General features: G+C 41.8%; 1 protein-coding gene across 3 annotated transcripts in view; it reads right to left on the bottom strand.

Annotated features, from left to right (window-relative positions):
- The window catches only part of AREL1 (apoptosis resistant E3 ubiquitin protein ligase 1), a 68861-nt gene that overhangs the window by 25014 nt on the left and 25321 nt on the right, over window positions 1-18526 (bottom strand). For 2 of the 3 annotated variants that reach the window (XR_012516133.1, XM_010335287.3), the window contains exons 3-14: window positions 15141-15201; window positions 13974-14200; window positions 12797-13034; window positions 6548-6717; window positions 6104-6284; window positions 5661-5908; window positions 4025-4102; window positions 3121-3262; window positions 2872-2993; window positions 1460-1535; window positions 808-917; window positions 167-346 (exon numbers count right to left, since the gene is read on the bottom strand). Coding sequence is in view for 2 of the 3 variants with exons in the window: in XM_010335287.3 (XP_010333589.1) it covers window positions 167-346; window positions 808-917; window positions 1460-1535; window positions 2872-2993; window positions 3121-3262; window positions 4025-4102; window positions 5661-5908; window positions 6104-6284; window positions 6548-6717; window positions 12797-13034; window positions 13974-14200; window positions 15141-15156 (1788 nt within the window). In the remaining variant the exon portion in view is untranslated. The remainder of the gene's footprint in view (window positions 1-166; window positions 347-807; window positions 918-1459; window positions 1536-2871; window positions 2994-3120; window positions 3263-4024; window positions 4103-5660; window positions 5909-6103; window positions 6285-6547; window positions 6718-12796; window positions 13035-13973; window positions 14201-15140; window positions 15202-18526) is intronic. The other variant, XM_010335288.3, reaches the window with a different exon arrangement.

The raw sequence follows: 18526 nt of genomic DNA, 5'->3' as shown, positions 1-18526 counted from the left end.
GATACAGAACAGAACATGAATACTCTTGCCCTGAAAGGAAAGTTTTAACTGCTTAGAACCACTTATTCCTTCAACCTTAAAAATTATTATTTATAAGCCCAGAAGGAGAGATTTAAAGGTTAAAACCCCGGGGCCTTAGTTAGGAAATGCACACCAAAGATGTTACCTTGTAATGCATGCGCAGTCCTATGATTTGGGCCAGGAAAGAGCGGGTGAAGCGAGCTCGGACCAACTGCTTGTAGGCTCCTCCTAGAGAGGACTCATAGAGACACTTGCCCACGAGCCGTCCTGCAAACTCATACATTTTCAGGCGCAGATGAGCAGGGCGATTAGGGTTGGGATGCACCTGTCCAAGAAAGAGACTGAAAGGCCCTGGGCCATTTTTCCTCAAACCCAGTTCTTGAAAGACCCTTCTTCCCAAACCCAATGCCAAAGGAGTAAGAATTTCAGTTTAAGGATCAGAGCCCATCCAAATGATGTTAGTTTTTTGGTAGCCACCACTTCAGTAGTCATTCAAAGTGACTGGAAGATAAAGGTCAAAGGTGGTCTTAATTAAGACTCTTATATTTTATACTACAATGCTTTTTAGTCAAATATTCAGCTGTCTGCATTTTTGCTTATTTTACAGATGAAATAATAAAGGCAAACAGGAGGAAGACAATCTGATTAGCTCATATTTTAAGCAACAAAATTAAGAACAGAACACAGGCTGTCAGACTCTCAAGTCAGTTTCATAATTTCAAACCCTTTGTTAGCCTACCCATTATAACATAATCCACATTTTCCACCCACCCATCACCGACTCACTAATGCTTGGTTGTTGTCACTGAACCGGGTGAAGAGATGATTGGTGGTATCAAATAGTGCTTTGCAGATCAGCTCAAACCATTCCCGGCGAGGCCCTCCCCAGTCCAGAGCTGAAAAGCATAATGAAAATAAAAAATGACTCTGCCCTACCTCCTCTTACCACTTCTGTTTAGTCATCATTTTACACTCTCCACATTCCCTCTATTGCACTACCCTGGTGTTTCTCCATTGCAACTCATCTAAATTGTGGTCCTTTTGAAACCCCACCCCTTTTTGTATAATTAATGGTATTCTGATCACTAAGGAAATGCCCCCTAGTATGGAAACACCAGAGGTCAGAGATCGAGGGAAATGGACATTTCTCTCAAGGTAACCAAGGTTCAAACTCTTGGAACTCTCCCTCTAAGTCCTTGTATGTCTGTGTTGCACAAGCTCCTCCATGCCATCTGGCCAGTAAATACTATCCTTTTTTTCTTGACTCATGGTTCCTTTTTCCTTGACGGGGAGAAAAAAACAAATTGAGGTTTTCTTTGGGGGCGGGGGTGAGTAGGAGGTGGGGGTTCCTTTTGTTTTTTATTTTATTTTATTTTGTGGAGAGGGTGGGAGTAGGGAGGGGAGTTCAAAAAGATGAATATAAAATTTCAAAACTGACCTTCTTCATCCTGGAAAACAACCTCAAAGTTCTTGCTCCAATCTGAGATGGAGAAATTCCGAGTGGCTTTCAGAGACTGAAAAGCAGTGAAAGGAAGGGATTGTCAGAACACTGGCTGGTGTCCTCTGGATGTTAAAGACAACACAAGAGCACTGCCATTGTCTATTGGACTAACTGCGACTTCCTGAAGGAGATATGTTACTCATAAATAAGCTTTAATAATACCACCTTACATTTAAAATGCACAGATCTCCAAGACAAAATTTAAATTTTAAAAAATAATCTGATTTGTCTTTACATCATCACTTTGTTGGAAAGTTGAAGCTGTTTCTTCTTTTTCTTTTTAAACAATCCTTGTTTTAGTAATGAAAATATTCTTGCATAAAGAAGTAAAAAATTACTCAAGTCAGTAAGCTATAAGCAAAAGAACCAAGAAATTCTGGTTTCCAGCAAAGCATGGTCTATCCACTAGACATCTTTATCCACAAGGCTAGGTTCAGACAGCGAGCCATGCCACACGCAGAATATGGCTGAGAAAAGGGTTTCCAGTCACACCTACCAGAGCCAAACATCACAAACACTTTCTGGACAGGAACCAAGCCTTCTCATTCCTGGGGAATGTAAGAACTACGCCAGTGTCTGTGCAGTGGAGACAGACACACATCAGGTGTTCCTTTTTCCATCAGACCAAAGTGACAACAAAAATCATTTCTTTTTAATTCAACAAGAACTCCTCTATTCCAGGAATTCAAAGACAAGAAGTTTCTTCTATAATCATTATTTATACCTGCCCTACAAAGGAATTCCACGAGACTGTTCAGGAACCAATTCAGTAGATTTGAAGGCCACTAACTAAACTGCTCTCCCCTCAATAATATACCTCCAACAAATCTGCCCCAAATTTCGTAGAATCAAATAGAAGAACAGACATACGTAAATAGAGAAATTTAGGTTTCAGAAATTTAGTATATCTGTCTTTTACAGATATAATTAAAGGGAGAAATTTAAGTTTCAGGAAAAAGATAACCAGATCAGGCACAGTAGCTCATGTCTGTAATCCCAACACTTTGGGAGGCCGAGGCGGGTGTATCACTTGAGTCTAGGAGTTTGAGACCAGCCTGGGCCACATGGCAAAACCTGTCTCTACAAAAAATACAAAAATTAGCCAGGCATGGTGGCACACACCTGTAGTTCCAGCTACTTGGTAGGCTGAGTTGGGAAGATCACCTGCGCCTGAGAAGGTCAAGGCTGCAGTGAGCCATGATCACACCACTGCACCCCAGCCTGGGCAACAGAGACACTGTCTCCAAAAAACACCCCAAAAAGGTAACCTGTAGAACATAACCAAATACTAAAGATGTTCTTAATTGGAAAACTTTGGCATCTGCTAACAGAGATGAAATTTTACCTACCGATTCCAATAAGGCATGTCTGCTGACCTTCAGGGTGACTTTGGAATGTGGTCTTTTCATATGTACCTGCCGAAGCTCTCGCTGGAAAAAGTTCACCTTGTCCTGAAATGTCTCAGAGCCTCCTGAGGGGCAGCAAGAGCCATCATGATTACAACCTCATTACAAGCCATCTGTGCAGTCCTACCTCCCCACCCTCATGAACGTGGCTGGGCTCACTACTTTCCCTATAGAATCCCTTTGTAACCTCACCTATGTTCTTATGCAGGGAGCGGATAAAAGTGGCTGCTAGAATGTTCCTCTCCTTACAGCTGAGCTCCACAGGAGGCTGAATGCCATCATCCACCACCAGAGTGAGGAGCTTATGGACAGGGTCAGGACCAAGGTATGAAAACTAGTAAAGAAAAAGGAAGAAATTAATCTATAAAACTCTAAAGCCCAGTAAAAGTCCTCTACATCTCTACCCTCTGTACCAACCAACAATAGTAAGTTAGGCTTGTTTTTCTCTAAGTGAGTACCTACCAGGAATACATTTCATTATTTTTCCCTTCAGTGATTTACATTTCAACATGTTAAATTATTTTAGTCACAGAGACTGCCTTTAGTTAGGACCACTAGAAAAACTACAGACCTTCCAACATAAAATATAAGAAGGGTGATAGTAAAGACATATTAAATAGCAAGAAACGACTACTCCAAACTGACCAGAAGAGAGTTATTTTTATAAAATGGCATATTCCTAGACTTTGGGCAAAAGTTTAGATTCCAGAAGCCCAAAAATTAAAAATAAACAATTTCTTTTAATATATGAGAATGCTGCTTCTAAAAGATAGCATTAGCACACTGGGAGACGAAGCTTGGGCCAGAGTTACAAACATCTTCTCTATTAACTTAGTCTTGAAGGCAAAGGATTACTCTTGAAGTATTCTGAGTTGCTACTAATTCTTATTTCTGTAGGCATGTGTCCTTTCAGAATTTATACGTTCTTCCTGCCATTTAGTAAGGAGATAATGACCCTTTATTTGGCAATGAATCCTGTATACACTGTGAGATCTTGCGGAAACATTACAAGTCCTTCTGAGAAAAAAAATAAAAGGCTGAGACAGTCCAGAGATGAAGCATGCTCAGTGCGAACCAGATGTAAGATTCAGCTTACTTTTGTTCCTGGACATACTCGGAAGGTGTAAAGGCGCCAGGGGATGATTTTCAGGTAGAACTCCTTCACTGAGAATTGCTGGAGGACCAACAGACAGAAAATGAAGTGAATGATAAATTAAAAGGCTCTATTTGGGCATTCTAATTCAAATATCATAGTCCCTATTTATATTTATCATAATTTTTCTCTCCATGAACAAAAATAATAATACTTTAGTGAGTACTAAAATCAAAATACATTAACTCTATTCAAAAAGGCAACTTAAAACTATTACTCTAACGGCCAAGTGTGGCTGGTTCACACTTGTAATCCCAGCACTTTGGGAGGCCGAAGCAGGAGGATGACCAGCCTGGCCAATATAGCAAAACTCAGTCTCTACTAAAAATACAAAAAAATTCACTGGATGCAGTGGCTCATGCCTGTCATCCCAAGTACTCGGGAGATTAAGGCACAGGAATCGCTTGAACCAAGAAGGCAGAGGGTGCAGTGAACTGAGATCAAACCACGGCACTCCAGCCTGGGTGGCAAAGCGAGACCCTGTCTCAAAAAATAAAATAAAATAAATAAATAAACAAAAAAAGTATGACTCTGACAATGCAGTTTCACACAGAGATATTTCATAATTGTAATACTCAAGTCTTCCTAATTATCTGGGATCAGGTTTTCACTCTGTGAGAACAGAACATTTCGCCTAGAAACAATCAAAATCTCCTTCTGCTCAGTCCCATGCTGCTCAGAATGTCTTCCTCTAAGTTATTGGACAGAGAACACCAGCAACCCGTATACACTGCTTTATCCTACTTGAATGGTGCCAAAAATTTGCCAGGGAAGGGAGGCAGGAAGATGGGGTAGACTGGAGTGGAATATGTTGGTGGTGGAGGGGAAGGTCCTCACATAAAAAAGTTCATACAAATGAGGAAAAGATAATGCAACAATTTTTTAATCTTAAAAAATCCCTTTTATCTGAACGTGCAGGTCAGTTGTTTTCTTGATTTAAAAAAAAAAGTTTTCATTAAAGAAAACTTCAAATACATACTAAGGAAGACAAACAAATATAATGAAACTATCAGCAGCTTCGACAATTATCCATTCATAGCCAATCTTGTTTCATATATTCATTTACCCATTTCCCTCATTACCATCACCCCTAGTCCGAATTAAGGCTAGATTTTTAAATGAAGAGTGGTACACAGCAAAGTGTTCTGAAGTTTAGAACTCAGTTTTGGTTATGAGATTAAAGAGATGTAATGGAATATTTCACAGAGTCTCATTTTTACGAGGACTGAATGAATAAGAAATACAAACATTAAAAAGAAACTAACACAAAGTGCCTCTTAGCTCAGGGGCTTGGGAAATTCACCTTCTTTCCTCTGCCAAAATTTCTTTACCTCCATCCATTTACTGTGGTTTCATGAATCACAAATAAAAGATCAAATTGTTTCGACACAGCACAAGAAGCTAACAGTAATTTTAATGCTAGCTAGAAATTTTTAATGGTTTGAAAGTAGCTTTCTATACAACTAATCAGCAATCTTGCCATGATACTCAGACTGCTACTTTGTGGTTTCTGCTACCATATACTAATTACACACAAGCTCAAGCAGGAGGGTTTTATGGCAAGAACAGAAGGTCCAACCTTTGGTGACACATAGCAGTACACCTTCTTCGGTTTCTTCACTTTCTCAGGGGTGTGGCACTCAGAGGGCGAGTCTTCATCTTCCTCGTCAACAGCAGTGGACGGCCGGCGCTGGGAAGAGCTCATGTGCATGGGTGGCAGGTGCCATGGAGTGCTGCTACAGTTGGCAGCATTATAAAGATAAGCCTCAAAGTAAATGCTCACGCCTGAAGTGGACACATTGCGTTCGACGATATTCTTCTCATCCTCTGAAGTATAAGGAATAAGGTTTAAAGTAGAAGTCAGGAGAGAAAAAAATTACCTATCACTAGGCCTTTAGTCCACAGAACAATAAGCCAAATGTAGCCCAAATATCAAATGTTTGTGAGGTCAGACAAAAGAGTGCAGGCAGGCAAAGAAGTGGCTGAAGAACAGCACTAAATCACACTTTTCTTTCAACTTACCACTTAGAACAATAATGTCAAATTCGCCATTATTGATTGGTTGATTTTGGTATGAAATGCAGGCATGGAAGCAGCCTCGAGAATGCAGGGTGAGTCGCAAAAACACCTGGAAAGTCTGCCTGTTGGATGTCACTGACTTCTCAAATGAGACACCAGCACTCTCTTCTTCTTCAGGGCCAAGCTTTAAGAAGAAAACAAAGCATCACTTAACATACAGTATTTTCCCCATTAACAAGGCACTTTACTCTTCACAAAGAGCTTTCCTATCTATGATCTAATCTAAATCACAAAATTACTAATGAGACAGGTATTGTCAGATGAAGATACAGACAGCACAGAAGTCAGCGAGAAGGAAACAGATCCAAGTGAATTAGAAGGTGTGAGAATGACAGAGAAAGGAGCCAACTCTCTCCAGCACACAGATAAAGAAATGAGGCTGCTTACCTCATGAATGGACAAGGTGTAATTGTGCTCATCTCTCAAGGACATGGAATTGTTGGTGGGATTATCATACTCATCTCGGGGTACTATCTGAAGGGTGTGCGGCTGCCCACAGGTCAATACAAGAGTAGAAAAATGGCACACAATTTTGGTCTTAGAAGGAACCACCACTCCTGGAACAAAGACAATGGAATCTAACATTTAAAGGTGCTCTTCAGGACACAAAGATCTGCTGAGTGAGTCCTAGAAAGCTAGGTTTCATCCCAATTCCTAGGGATTAACACTATCGAGAGGAAGAGAGGCCAGGTATGGTGGCTCACACCTGTAATTCCAGTACTTTGGGAGGCCAAGGACAGAGAATCCCTCAAGAGCAACATAGTGAGACTGTCTCTATAAAAAGTAAAAATCAGCTGGGCATCGGAGTTCATGCCTATGTCCCAGCTACTCAGGAGGCTAAGGCAAGAGGATCACTTTAGCCCAGGAGGTAAAGGTTACAGTGAGCTGTGACCACACCACACCACTGCATTCTAGCCTGTTTGACAAAGAAAGACCTGGTCTCCTTTTTTTTTTTTTTTTTTTGGAGATAAGAGTCTCACTCTGTCGCCCAGGCTGGAGTGCAGTGGCATGATCTCAGCTTACTGCATCCTCCGCGTCTGGGGTTGAAGTGATTCTCCTGTCTCAGCCTCCCGAGTAGCTGGGACTACAGGTGCCCATCACGCCTGGCTAATTTTTGTATTTTTAGTAGAGGTGGGGTCTCACCATATTGGCCAGGCTGGTCTCTAACTCCTGACCTTGTCATCTGCTCACCTTGGCCTCCGAAAGTACTGGGATTACAGGTGTGAGCCACCGCACCCAGCCAACCCTGTCTCTTTATTAAAAAAAAAAAAAAAAAAAAAAAAAAAGGAAGAGGGAAAAAACAGAAATAGGGAAATTCAAATGAATTTGGGGCCTCATTTTTACAAATTCTTAACCACTGCAAGCCCTAAGCAAAATGAAAAAAAAAAAATGGAGGAAACAAAACAACAAAACCCAATAAACAACTAAACAAATGGAGACATGTTCATGGGAAATCCAATATAGTACAGATGCCAATTTTCCTCAAATTGATATACAGGTTTAACACAATTCTTCTTAAAATTCCAGCAAGATTATTTATAGATTTAAGTTAAGATTATTCTAAAATTTAAATAGAAAGGCAATGGAACTAGAATAGCTAAAACAATTTTGAAAAAGGAAAATAAAGTGGAGTCACTTTACCAATTTCAAGACTTATCATAAGAGCTACAGTAATCAGGCTATGCAACTTGTCTCATGCCTATAATCCCAACACTTTGGAAGGCCAAAGCAGGAAGATCACTTGTGTCCAGGAGTTTGAGACCACCCTGGGCAACATAGTGGGACCCTATCTCTAGAGAAAAATTAAAAGTTAGCTGATCATGGTGGTGCACACCTGTAGTCCCAGCTACTCAAGAGGCTGAGGTGAGAGGACTGCCTGAACCCCGGAAGCCGAAGCTGCAGTGAATCACGATCACACCACTGCACTCAGCCTAGGTGACAGAGTGAGACTCTGTCTCAGAAAAAGAGAGAGCTTTCGTAATCAAGATTCTGTGGTACTGGCATAGGGATAGGCACACAGATTAATGAAATAAGCCCCCACAAATATGTCCAATTGCTTTTTGATAAACATACAAAAGCAATGTAACAGAAGAAAGATCACCTTTTCAACAGATGATGCTGGGGTAACTAGACATATATTAGCAAAAAAAGAAAAAACAAAAAACAAAAAATCTTGACCCAAATCTCACATATTAAAATTAACTAAAAATGGATCGTGACCCTAAATACAAAACTTCAAACTATAAAAACTTTTGGGGAAAAAAAACAGAGAAAGAACATCTTCAGGATCAGGGATCAGCCAAAGGTTTCTTAGACACTAACTGACTATAAAAGAAAAAAAATGGGCCGGGTGCGGTGGCTCAAGCCTATAATCCCAGCACTTTGGGAGGCCGAGGCGGGTGGATCATGAGGTCGAGAGATCGAGACCATCCTGGTCAATATGGTGAAACCCCGGCTCTACTAAAAATACAAAAAATTAGCTGGGCATGGTAGCACGTGCCTGTAATCCCAGCTACTCAGGAGGCTGAGGCAGGAGAATTGCCTGAACCCAGGAGGCGGAGGTTGCGGTGAGCCGAGATCGCGCCATTGCACTCCAGCCTGGGTAACAAGAGCGAAACTCCGTCTCAAAAAAAAAAAAAAGAAAAAAGAAAAAAAATGGATACAGTGGATTTCTTTCTTTCTTTTTTGAGACAGGGTCTCACTTTGTCACCCAGGCTGGAGTGTAGTGGCATTATCACAGCTCACTGCAGCCTCCTGGGCTTAAGCTATCCTCCCACCTCCCCTTCCCGCCCAACTCTCCAGTAGCTGGGACTAGAGGTGCATGACACCACGCCCAGCTAATTTATAAAATTTTTGTAGAAATGGAGTCTCACCATGCTGCCCAGGCTGGTCTTGAACTCCTGGGCTCAAGTGATCCTCCCACCTCAGAAAGTGGATTTCATCAAAACTGAAAACATTTGCGCGCCGGGCGCGGTGGCTCAAGCTTGTAATCCCAGCACTTTGGGAGGCCGAGGCGGGTGGATCACGAGGTCGAGAGATCGAGACCATCCTGGTCAACATGGTGAAAACCCGTCTCTACTAAAAATACAAAAAAAACTAGCTGGGCATGGTGGCGCGTGCCTGTAATCCCAGCTACTCAGGAGGCTGAGGCAGGAGAACTGCCTGAGCCCGGGAGGCGGAGGTTGCAGTGAGCCAAGATCGCGCCATTGCACTCCAGCCTGGGCAACAAGAGTGAAACTCCGTCTCAAAAAAAAAAAAAAAAAAAAAAAAGAAAACATTTGCTCTGTGAAAGACTCTGTTACGGGGATAAAAAGTAAAGCTCAACCTGGGCAACATGGCGAAGCCCCGTCTCTACAAAAAATACAAAAATCCGCCAGGTGTGGTGGCTTATCTCGCAGTCCCAGCCACTTGGGAGGCTGAGGTGGGAGGATCACCTAAGCCTGGGGAGGTCAAGGCTGCAGTTAGCCATGACTGTGCTACTGTACAACAGCCTGGGTGACAGAATGATATCCCATCTCCAAAAAGAAAGAAAAGCTACAGGTGGGGAGAAAATATTTGCAAACCATATATTTAACAATGGACTAGCATGTAGAATATATACAAAACTCTCAAATGCCAACAGTAAAAAGACAAAATAGGCTAGGCATGGTGGCTTATGCTTATAATCCCAGCACTTTGGGAGGCCAAGGTGGATGGATCACCTGAGATCAGGAGTTTGAGACCAGCCTGGCCAACATGGCAAAACCCTGTCTCTACAAAATACACAAAAATTAGCTGGGCGTGGTGGTATGTGCTCGTAATCCCAGCTACTCAGGAAGCTAACACAGGAGAATCAGCTAAATCCAGGAAGTAGAGGTTGCAGTGAGCCAAGATAGCACCACTGCACTCTAGCCTGGGCAACAGAGCAAGACTGTCTTTTAAAAAAAGAAAGAAAGAAAATGGACAAAAGACCTGAGGAGACATCTCACCAGAGTATCTACGGATGACAGATAACCACATGAAAATATGTTCAACAGCATTAACCATTTAAGAAATGCAAATTAAAGCACAATGAGATACCACTACACACTTATTACAATGGCTAAAATAAAAAATAATGACAGCATTAAATGTTAGCAAGGATGTGAAGAAACTGGATCATTCATACATTGCTCGTGGGAATGTAAAATGCTATAGCCACTCTGAAAAATAATTTGGCAATTTAAAAGAAACTAAGCATACAACTGCAATACATCTCAGCAACTGCATACCAGGGAAATGAAAACTTATGTTCACATAAAAACATGTACATACTTATAGCAGCTTTACTCATAACAGCCCCCAAATGGAAACAACTCAGATATCCTTTAATGGGTGAATAGTTAAACAAACTAGGACATTCAGACCACAGAATACAGGTAGAGTATTCCTAATCCCAAAACCAGAAATCTAAAATGCTCCAAAATCCAAAACATTTTGCATACCTACATGATACTCAAAGGAAATGCTCACTGAAGCATTTAGGGTTTCAGATTTTTGGACTAGGGATGCTGAACTGGTAAGAAAGTATACTGCCAATATTCCAAAAACCCCAAAAATCTGAAATCCAAGACACTTCCAGGCAGGCACAGTGGCTCATTCCTGTAATCCCAGCACCTTGGGAGGCCAAGGCGGAAGGATCACTTGAGGCCAGGAGTTAGAAACCAGCCTGGTTAACATAGTGAGACTCTGTCTCTACAAAATCAAAAATCAAAAAACTAACTTGAGTGTGGTAGCATACACTTGTAGTCCCAGCTCCCTGGGAGACTGAGGTGGAAGGATTGCTTGAGCCCAGGAAGTTAAGGCTACAGTGAGCCATATCCTGCCACTGCACTCCAGCCTGGGTAACAGAGCAAGGCCCTGTCTCAAACACACACACACACACACACACACACACACACACACACACTCACTTCTGATCCCAAGTATTTTGAATGAAGAATACTCAACCCATACTACTCAGCAGTAACAACTACTGATACACTCAGTAATCTAGCTGAATCTCCAGAAAATTGTGCTGAGTGAGAAAAAGTCAACCCCAACAGGTTACATATTATATGATTCTAGTTTTACAATATTCTTCAAATGACAAAATTAGAGAAATGGGGAACAGATTCATGGGCTGCCAGGGGTTAAGTAACAGGTTGGGGTAGATGGGTATGGCTGTATAAGGGTAACATGAAGGATCCTTGTGATGATGGAAATGTTCTGTACCTTGATTGTATCAATGTTAATAACCTGGCTATTATATTGTACTAGTAGTTTGGGAAGATGTTTCCATTGCAGGAAACTGGGGAAAGATACACCAGATCTCTGCACTATTTCTTACAAATACATATGAATATACAATTAACAAAAGATAAAAAGTTTAATTTTTAAAAAAGGGTTGGTACATATAAAGATATGAGCTGTTCTCCACTGGTGGCAATGGGGTGGGTGGTGATAATTCATATGAAAAGGAGTCTGAGTGAGGCACTTAAGCAAAGGAGAGGATACATGAAGAGGGAGATGGCTTGGGAGCCGCTTTGTCCAGAGGCTTACTCTGCTATCAGAGAAAGAAAGCAGGACTAGTCAAGCAAAGATACACAAATCTTAAGGTCCCACTCAATAAGGTTTCACGCCAAAAGTTACCCAGGTGCTATTTCTGTAGATGCCATAGCCCTTAGAACTAACTAAACTAATGACTCAGCAATTTTACTCCCAGGGTAATAAAAACGTGTCAACACAAAAACTTGTACACAAATGTTCACAGCAGCATTACTTATAGTAGCCTCAAGTAGAAACAACTAAAATGACCACCAACTGATGAAAGGATAAATAAAATGTGGCATATACACACAATGGATTATTATTTGTCAATAAAAAGAAATGAAGTGCAGACTCCTGCTACAGCAGGACTGAATCTAGTTTAGATATTTACCCCCTTCAAATCACGTGCTGAAATGTGATTCCCAGTGTTGAAGGTGGAGCCCGGTGGCAGGTGATGGGGTCATAGGGGAGGATCCCTCATGAATGGCTTGGTGCTCTCCTCATGGTAATGAATAAGCTCTTGTTCTGAGCTCATGCAATATCTGTTTTAGAAACGCTCGGCACCTCCTCCCTCTCTCTTGCCCCCTCTCTCACCATGTGACACTCCTGCTCCCGCTTCGCCTTCCACCATGAGTGGAAGCTTCATGAAGCCTCACCAAAAGCAGATGCTAGTGCTATGCTTCTTGTACAGCTTGCAGAACCATGAGCCAAATAAACCTCTTTTCTTTATAAATTACCCAATCTCAGGTATTTATTTACAGCAAGACAAAAGCAGCCAAACACAGTAGGGAAATACACAGAGGCAGTAGATGAGTGGCTGCCAAGTCTGGGGGATTTAGGGAAAAAGTGACTACTAATATGTACGAGGTTTCTTTCTGAGGTGATGAAAAGGCTCTAAAATTGACTGTGACGATGGCTGCACAACTCTGAATTTAAAGAACCATTAAACTGCATATTTAAAAGGATGAATTTTATGGCACGTGAATTGAAATCTCAATAAAGATATTATTTTTAAAAAGGAAAGAAGGGATGAAAGGAGTGAGAGAGCGGGAAGGAGACGAAGGGAGAAAAGAGGAAGAAAGAACCTACCGGGCTGAAAAATTTTGTAGTAGGGACTATATGCCACGTTTAATCCACCAAGCTTCACTGCGATTTCATAACGCCCAGCCTTGCGCACAGTGAAAGCCACTTTTACCACGTTGGAATTGGGCTCCTGAAGGACTTCCTGGGTTACTGGAATTTCCACTGCTAGCTCGACATGAGAGATGTGAACTCTTAGTCCTACAGGCCGATGTGCGGGGAAAGGCTGCCCGTTCTTATAGAATAACTGCCATGGAAGAACAGGGACACCCGTTAGCAAGCAGAAGAAAAAAACACTTCCTGTGTAACTAGAAAGTGAGTGGGGATAGAGGAAGAAGCTGGCAGAGACTACACTGGTAAATCCCAGTACCTACCCTGTTCCTCAAGGTCCTGCTCACAAAAACAGAGAGAAACAAATCCCCTCAATACTCCAAAGAAAACCATTAAGTCATGAGCAAATTCTTAACCTCTTCAGAAGACAAGAGTAGAATTACCGCTAAATCAAGAAAATGTCCATTTCAACTTGACATTTCTGAACCACCAATGCTGCCTCCTTGGTCTTACTAGCCCTTTATATTATCAGTGCTAATCCAAACTTAAAGGTAAGTTAGCCAGCAGCAATGGCAGTGAGTGAACTAAAGCATTACCAGACAAAGGATAAGAGGGGTTCAGGTGCTCAAGCCAAGCTTAATGCGCTACAGTGAGAAGTCACTGCAGGAATTGGGAAATTTTTTCTGTAAAGTGCCAGAGAGTAAATGTTTTTGGCTTTGTGGGCCATACACAACTACTCAACTGTCATAACTACTCAGGTGTGAAAACAGCCATAGTCAATACGTGATGAATTGGTGTGGCTGTGTTCCAGTATAAATGTATTTAAAGAAACAGAAGGCGGGCCTGATTTGCTAACCCCTATCTAGAATACTTATTCTTTTCTGTAATATTTTTCTTATTTTGAAAAGGTAACATTAAGCTTTATACTTCTTCAAAGCTAAGGACCTATTAAATCAAAATGATAGAGAAATTTGTGACTCTTCAGCTGGTAGCAATTCACTAGTTCCTGGGAGGGGATGAAAAACAAAAGAAAATGTTAACATTCCAGGCCAGCACCTGGTAGTGTTGAACTGGGCTCTGGAAAGCAAGTTACTCAGAAACCCCAATGGGTATGGAGACAGAAACATTCCCTTACATGCACTCGGAAGGCCATGCTGTGGCCCACCTCATAGGGGTCCTTCCAATCCCAGGAGACTTTGCAAGACCGGGGATCCAGGTAATTCCCCCGCACGTAGTCATAAATACTCCGGTCCCCTCGGCGCTCGCGGTCCTCATTCTGGAGGAAGCTGACTACACGTGCGGCAAGCTCAAAGAGGAACTTAATTGTGAAGAAGAATGCAACCACAGACACTGTGATTCCACCTATGCAAAAGAGAGAACACACAAACCGCCTGCCAGTTACACATTACAGCTTTTCATTACGGAACAGGCCAGCCATTTCTCAAAAATTAAAGGTCAGGATGTGTCTGTAAGACTGCCAAAGAAACACTGCACTGGGCACTACATGTGTGGATAAGAAAGGAACTTCTACACAAGGGGTCAGCAACTAGTCCTCAGGCAAAAGCCCACCCACTGCCTATTTCAGTAAATAAAATTCTATTGGGATACAGCTACACCCATCATTTAGAAATTGTCTATGGCTGCTTTTGCACCACACAGGCAGAGGTGAGTCATTGAAATGAGCCTTCGGAACCAAAAATATTTACTCTCTGGCCTTTTATAGAAAAAGTCTGCAAACTCTTGCTGTATGTGAGCCGCACATAATGTCCTCCCTGCTCCCCACCTTCCTGCATTTGGTAGACCCTCTACAAAACGCAATCAAAAGGATGTGCTTTTGGTTCCCGCCATTTCCTTCCTAAAAGAATGCATATTTGGGCACCTTCCCTTCCCTTGTGTACTCAGCAAAAGTCTTTCCCAATCCCCACCAGACTTAGCAGTTCCCTTTTCTGGGCTGCTTCAAACTCCTGTACATTCACCTGGTATAACGTTTTTCCTCCTTGACCCTTCCCCTTTATGTTATGAACACCTACTCCTTGAAGATAAATTTTTGTCTTATTCACAAATTTATTCTATATTTTAGACTTACAGTAGACTTACAGTAAACAGTGTCTTGCATTGACTACAATTGCTCAATAAACCCTAATGAATGAATTCCAATGCCAACTCTGTGAAGGTACATTATGGCATGACTAGAAATATTTCCAGCTCTATTTTCAAAAGGAAAAGAGATAGACAGGAAGGCAAAAAGGACCAAAGCAACCTTAACAAATAGATAATAAAGAGAACTCTTTCTGTAACGTACCAATAACGTAAAACATCAGGTCCCTTCAATGCCGACAGACAGCCGAGGATCACAGCTGCAGCTGTTAAAAGAAAACTTGTTTAGTTTTTTTCTACAACTCTTCCTTATAGCTATCTCAGAGTAAGGGGAAGTAGAGTGTATGGCGTGAACCAAACAACTATCTCTAGCCTAGAGCCTTACTATTCTATTCCTGTCCTCTTTCCAGCTTGACAAGTGCCCTATAATATATGTCTGAGAAAGGGAGACTGCATCATTCCCCCTAAAGACGTCCAATCTACTGACTGACCACTCTAGGACTACTACAAACAGCCACTTGCTTTACTGCTAATTTCAAAAGGCAGTAACATGGCTTTCATCTTCTTAAATCCAGAGTTCCCAAGATAGTTTCCCTCCCTCATGCAAAGTAGTGCTAATTAACACGCACAAAGAGGATAATGGAGTCACTTTCCGCTTGTTTGCCTTCTGGAAGTAATTCAGCTAAGTAGAAAAAGCTATATAAAATGTAGATTTTTTTTTTTAAGCAAGTATCATTATCATCATGTTGGCATTAGGTAATTAAAATGAACTCTGGGTCATCCCAAATAAGAAGCAGTGGGTCTGAAAGGGAAGTCATTTATGCTGTTACCAATCAGACAAACTAATGCGCGCTCCGGAAGATGAGCTCAGCAGAAAGACCAAGGAGAGGAACAAAAGGAAACTGTACTTCTCAACCTGAGTCACGCCTGCCAAGGTAGGAGTTGGAGGAAAGACTTTTACTGTTGTTAAACTTGTTTCCAGATTAAGACTTCAATCTTAATTACTCATTTGATGATCTGAACCAATAAAAGTACTGCCAAGGAAAAATGCAATGTACACTGATGTTCATATCTTATCACTGAGTCTGACCATTCAATGCATTGTAGAACAGAGAGCATACATATTACTTCAATGCAACTCCCCACAGCCATCAAGGCTCTAGTCCAACAGTATAACAAATAGTATAAGATAGAGGATAAGGGCACAGACTCTAGAGGTAGATTACCTGGCTTCAAATCCAAGCCTCCCCGACTCATCATGTGACCCTGGGCAAGTCATTTAATTCTTGTAAAGGGGTGCCAGTTTCCTTCTATGTACTCACAGGGAACTGTGAGGCTTAAATGAGTTATCACATGTAAGCAGCCTATGGTAATGCCTGGCACACAGTGAGTTCTCAAAGTTTTAATGATTATCACAATTATTATCAATAGTAGCACCAGTATTACTACTCCTTTACTTCAAAGCTGATAGGAAACTCCTCTCTACTGGCCCACACTTTCTTCAAAGAGAAATGCATCCAAATTACAAAAGGTATGGCTTCTATTACTGTCCCTGAAATCTCAGTCTGCATGGGAGTTCTTTAATTTTATACCTGAAAATTTTGACAATAAAGGGTTAAAAATTCATCCTAAAATAACTTTTCCAACAGATATTGAGTACTTACTTAATGTGCCAGGTACAGAGGTACCTGGAACCAGGAAGGTACCAGGAACAAAGTGGAACATGAGAGCCACAGTCCAGTTCTCATGAAGCTGGCAGTAATTGAGCTTTACCTTGTGGAGTCCTTGGTCATTTTTCCCTGTCACTTATTTCTCAATCAAATAATCACTACTGATTTTGAAGATCACCTAAATCTTCTCCAATAAGTCACTTTACATTTCTGCCCCAACTCGCTTCATCATTTAATACTCAACACACCAATTACTACTTTTTCCCCCAAACAACTCTTTTCTTGAAACCTCCTCATGACCAGGAAGTTAATCACCCACTGATATGATGTTTACAAAACGTCCCACTGCTCTACAACAGCTCTAAAACCACTCCCCACCCCAACAATATTTACCCACCTCCCATTCAAATTCCATTCTGAATTTGCCTTCCTTCTACATTTTCCCCCTTTCTGCTTCCTCTTGAATTCTCTCAAAAGCCCCTCTATTTTTTATTTTTTTTTATTTTTACTTTTTTTTGAGATGGAATCATGCTCTGTCACTGAAGCTGGAGTGCAATGGCACAATCTTGGCACTCTGCAACCTCTGCCTCCCAGGTTCAAGTGATTCTCCTGCCTCAGCCTCCCAAGTAAGTGGGATTACAGGTGCCCGCCACCATTCTTTTTTTTTTTTTTTTTTTTTTTTAGTAGAGATAGAGTTTCACCATGTCAGCCAGGCTGGCCTCGAACTCCTGACCTCAAGTGATCCATCTGCCTCAGCCTCCCAAAGTGCTGGGATTACAGTTGTGAGCCACCAGGCACCCTCCCCCCAGGCCTCCCTAGTTTTGTCATTCAAATCACTTTTATTCCAGATTTTACCTCTGTACTGTAAGCATTTTCTGTAAGCATGTTCCGATCCTGTCAGGGGCTCTCTCTGCCCTGTGTCTACTGCTACCTCTACCCCACATTATTCTCCTTGGCCCCAACTGCTACAATACCTCGTTATTCATCCTATGATCTATCCAAATTAGATCCTCTACACTTTTACATACAGCTCTGAAATCTCCCATCTCCATTCCCTTGGAAAACTCATCTCCTCTGCCTAAAATATTTTCTTCCCTTTCATTTTCTGCACATGGAACATCTCCTGACCCTAAGGTCTAGGGAAAATCCTATCCACTCTCTGAAATCTTCTTCCCTAATCCTAAATTTAGAAATTCCTTCCCTCTTGGGAATTTCCACACAACATTGTTTTTATTAATCTTTTTTTTTCCTTTTTTTGAGATGGAGTCTCACTCTGTCACCAGGCTGGAGTGCAGTGGCACGATCTTGGCTCACTGCAACCTCCGCCTCCCAGGTTCAAGTGATTCTCCTGCCTCAGCCTCCTGAGTAGCTGGGACTACAGGCATGTGCCAACATGCTCAGCTAATTTTTGTATTTTTAGTAGAGATGGGGTTTCACCATGTTGGCCAGGATGGTCTCGATCTCTTGACCTCGTGATCCACCCACCTCAGCCTCCCAAAATGCTGGGATTACAGCCGGGAGCCACTGTCCCTGGCCTGTTTTTATTCATCTTATAGCACTTTTTAAACTATTCTTTTAGTCTCGTTTTTTTCATTTTAGAGTGGTAAATAACATAAGGTAATGAGTAGTCTTAAAAATCCTCCAGGCTGGGCACAGTGGTTCATGTCTGTAATCCCAGCACTTTGGGAGGCTGAGGTGAGAAAATCACTTGAGTTCAGGACTTTGAGACCAGCCTGGGCAATATAAGGAGACCCTCATCTCTACTGAAATTCGAAAACAAATTATCTGGGCTTGGTGGTGCACACCTATCTCCACACTACTGGACAGGGAGAATGGGTCTGAGGCAGAAGGATCCCTTGAGCCCAGGAAGTTGAGGCTGCAGTGAGCCCTGATGGCACCACCGCACTCCATCCTGGGCAAC

The sequence above is a fragment of the Saimiri boliviensis genome, chromosome 2 (genome assembly GCF_048565385.1).
Source record: "Saimiri boliviensis isolate mSaiBol1 chromosome 2, mSaiBol1.pri, whole genome shotgun sequence".
Lineage (NCBI taxonomy): Eukaryota > Metazoa > Chordata > Mammalia > Primates > Cebidae > Saimiri > Saimiri boliviensis.
Note: the sequence above shows the minus strand (reverse complement) of the source record. Positions and strands in the feature narration are given on the sequence as shown.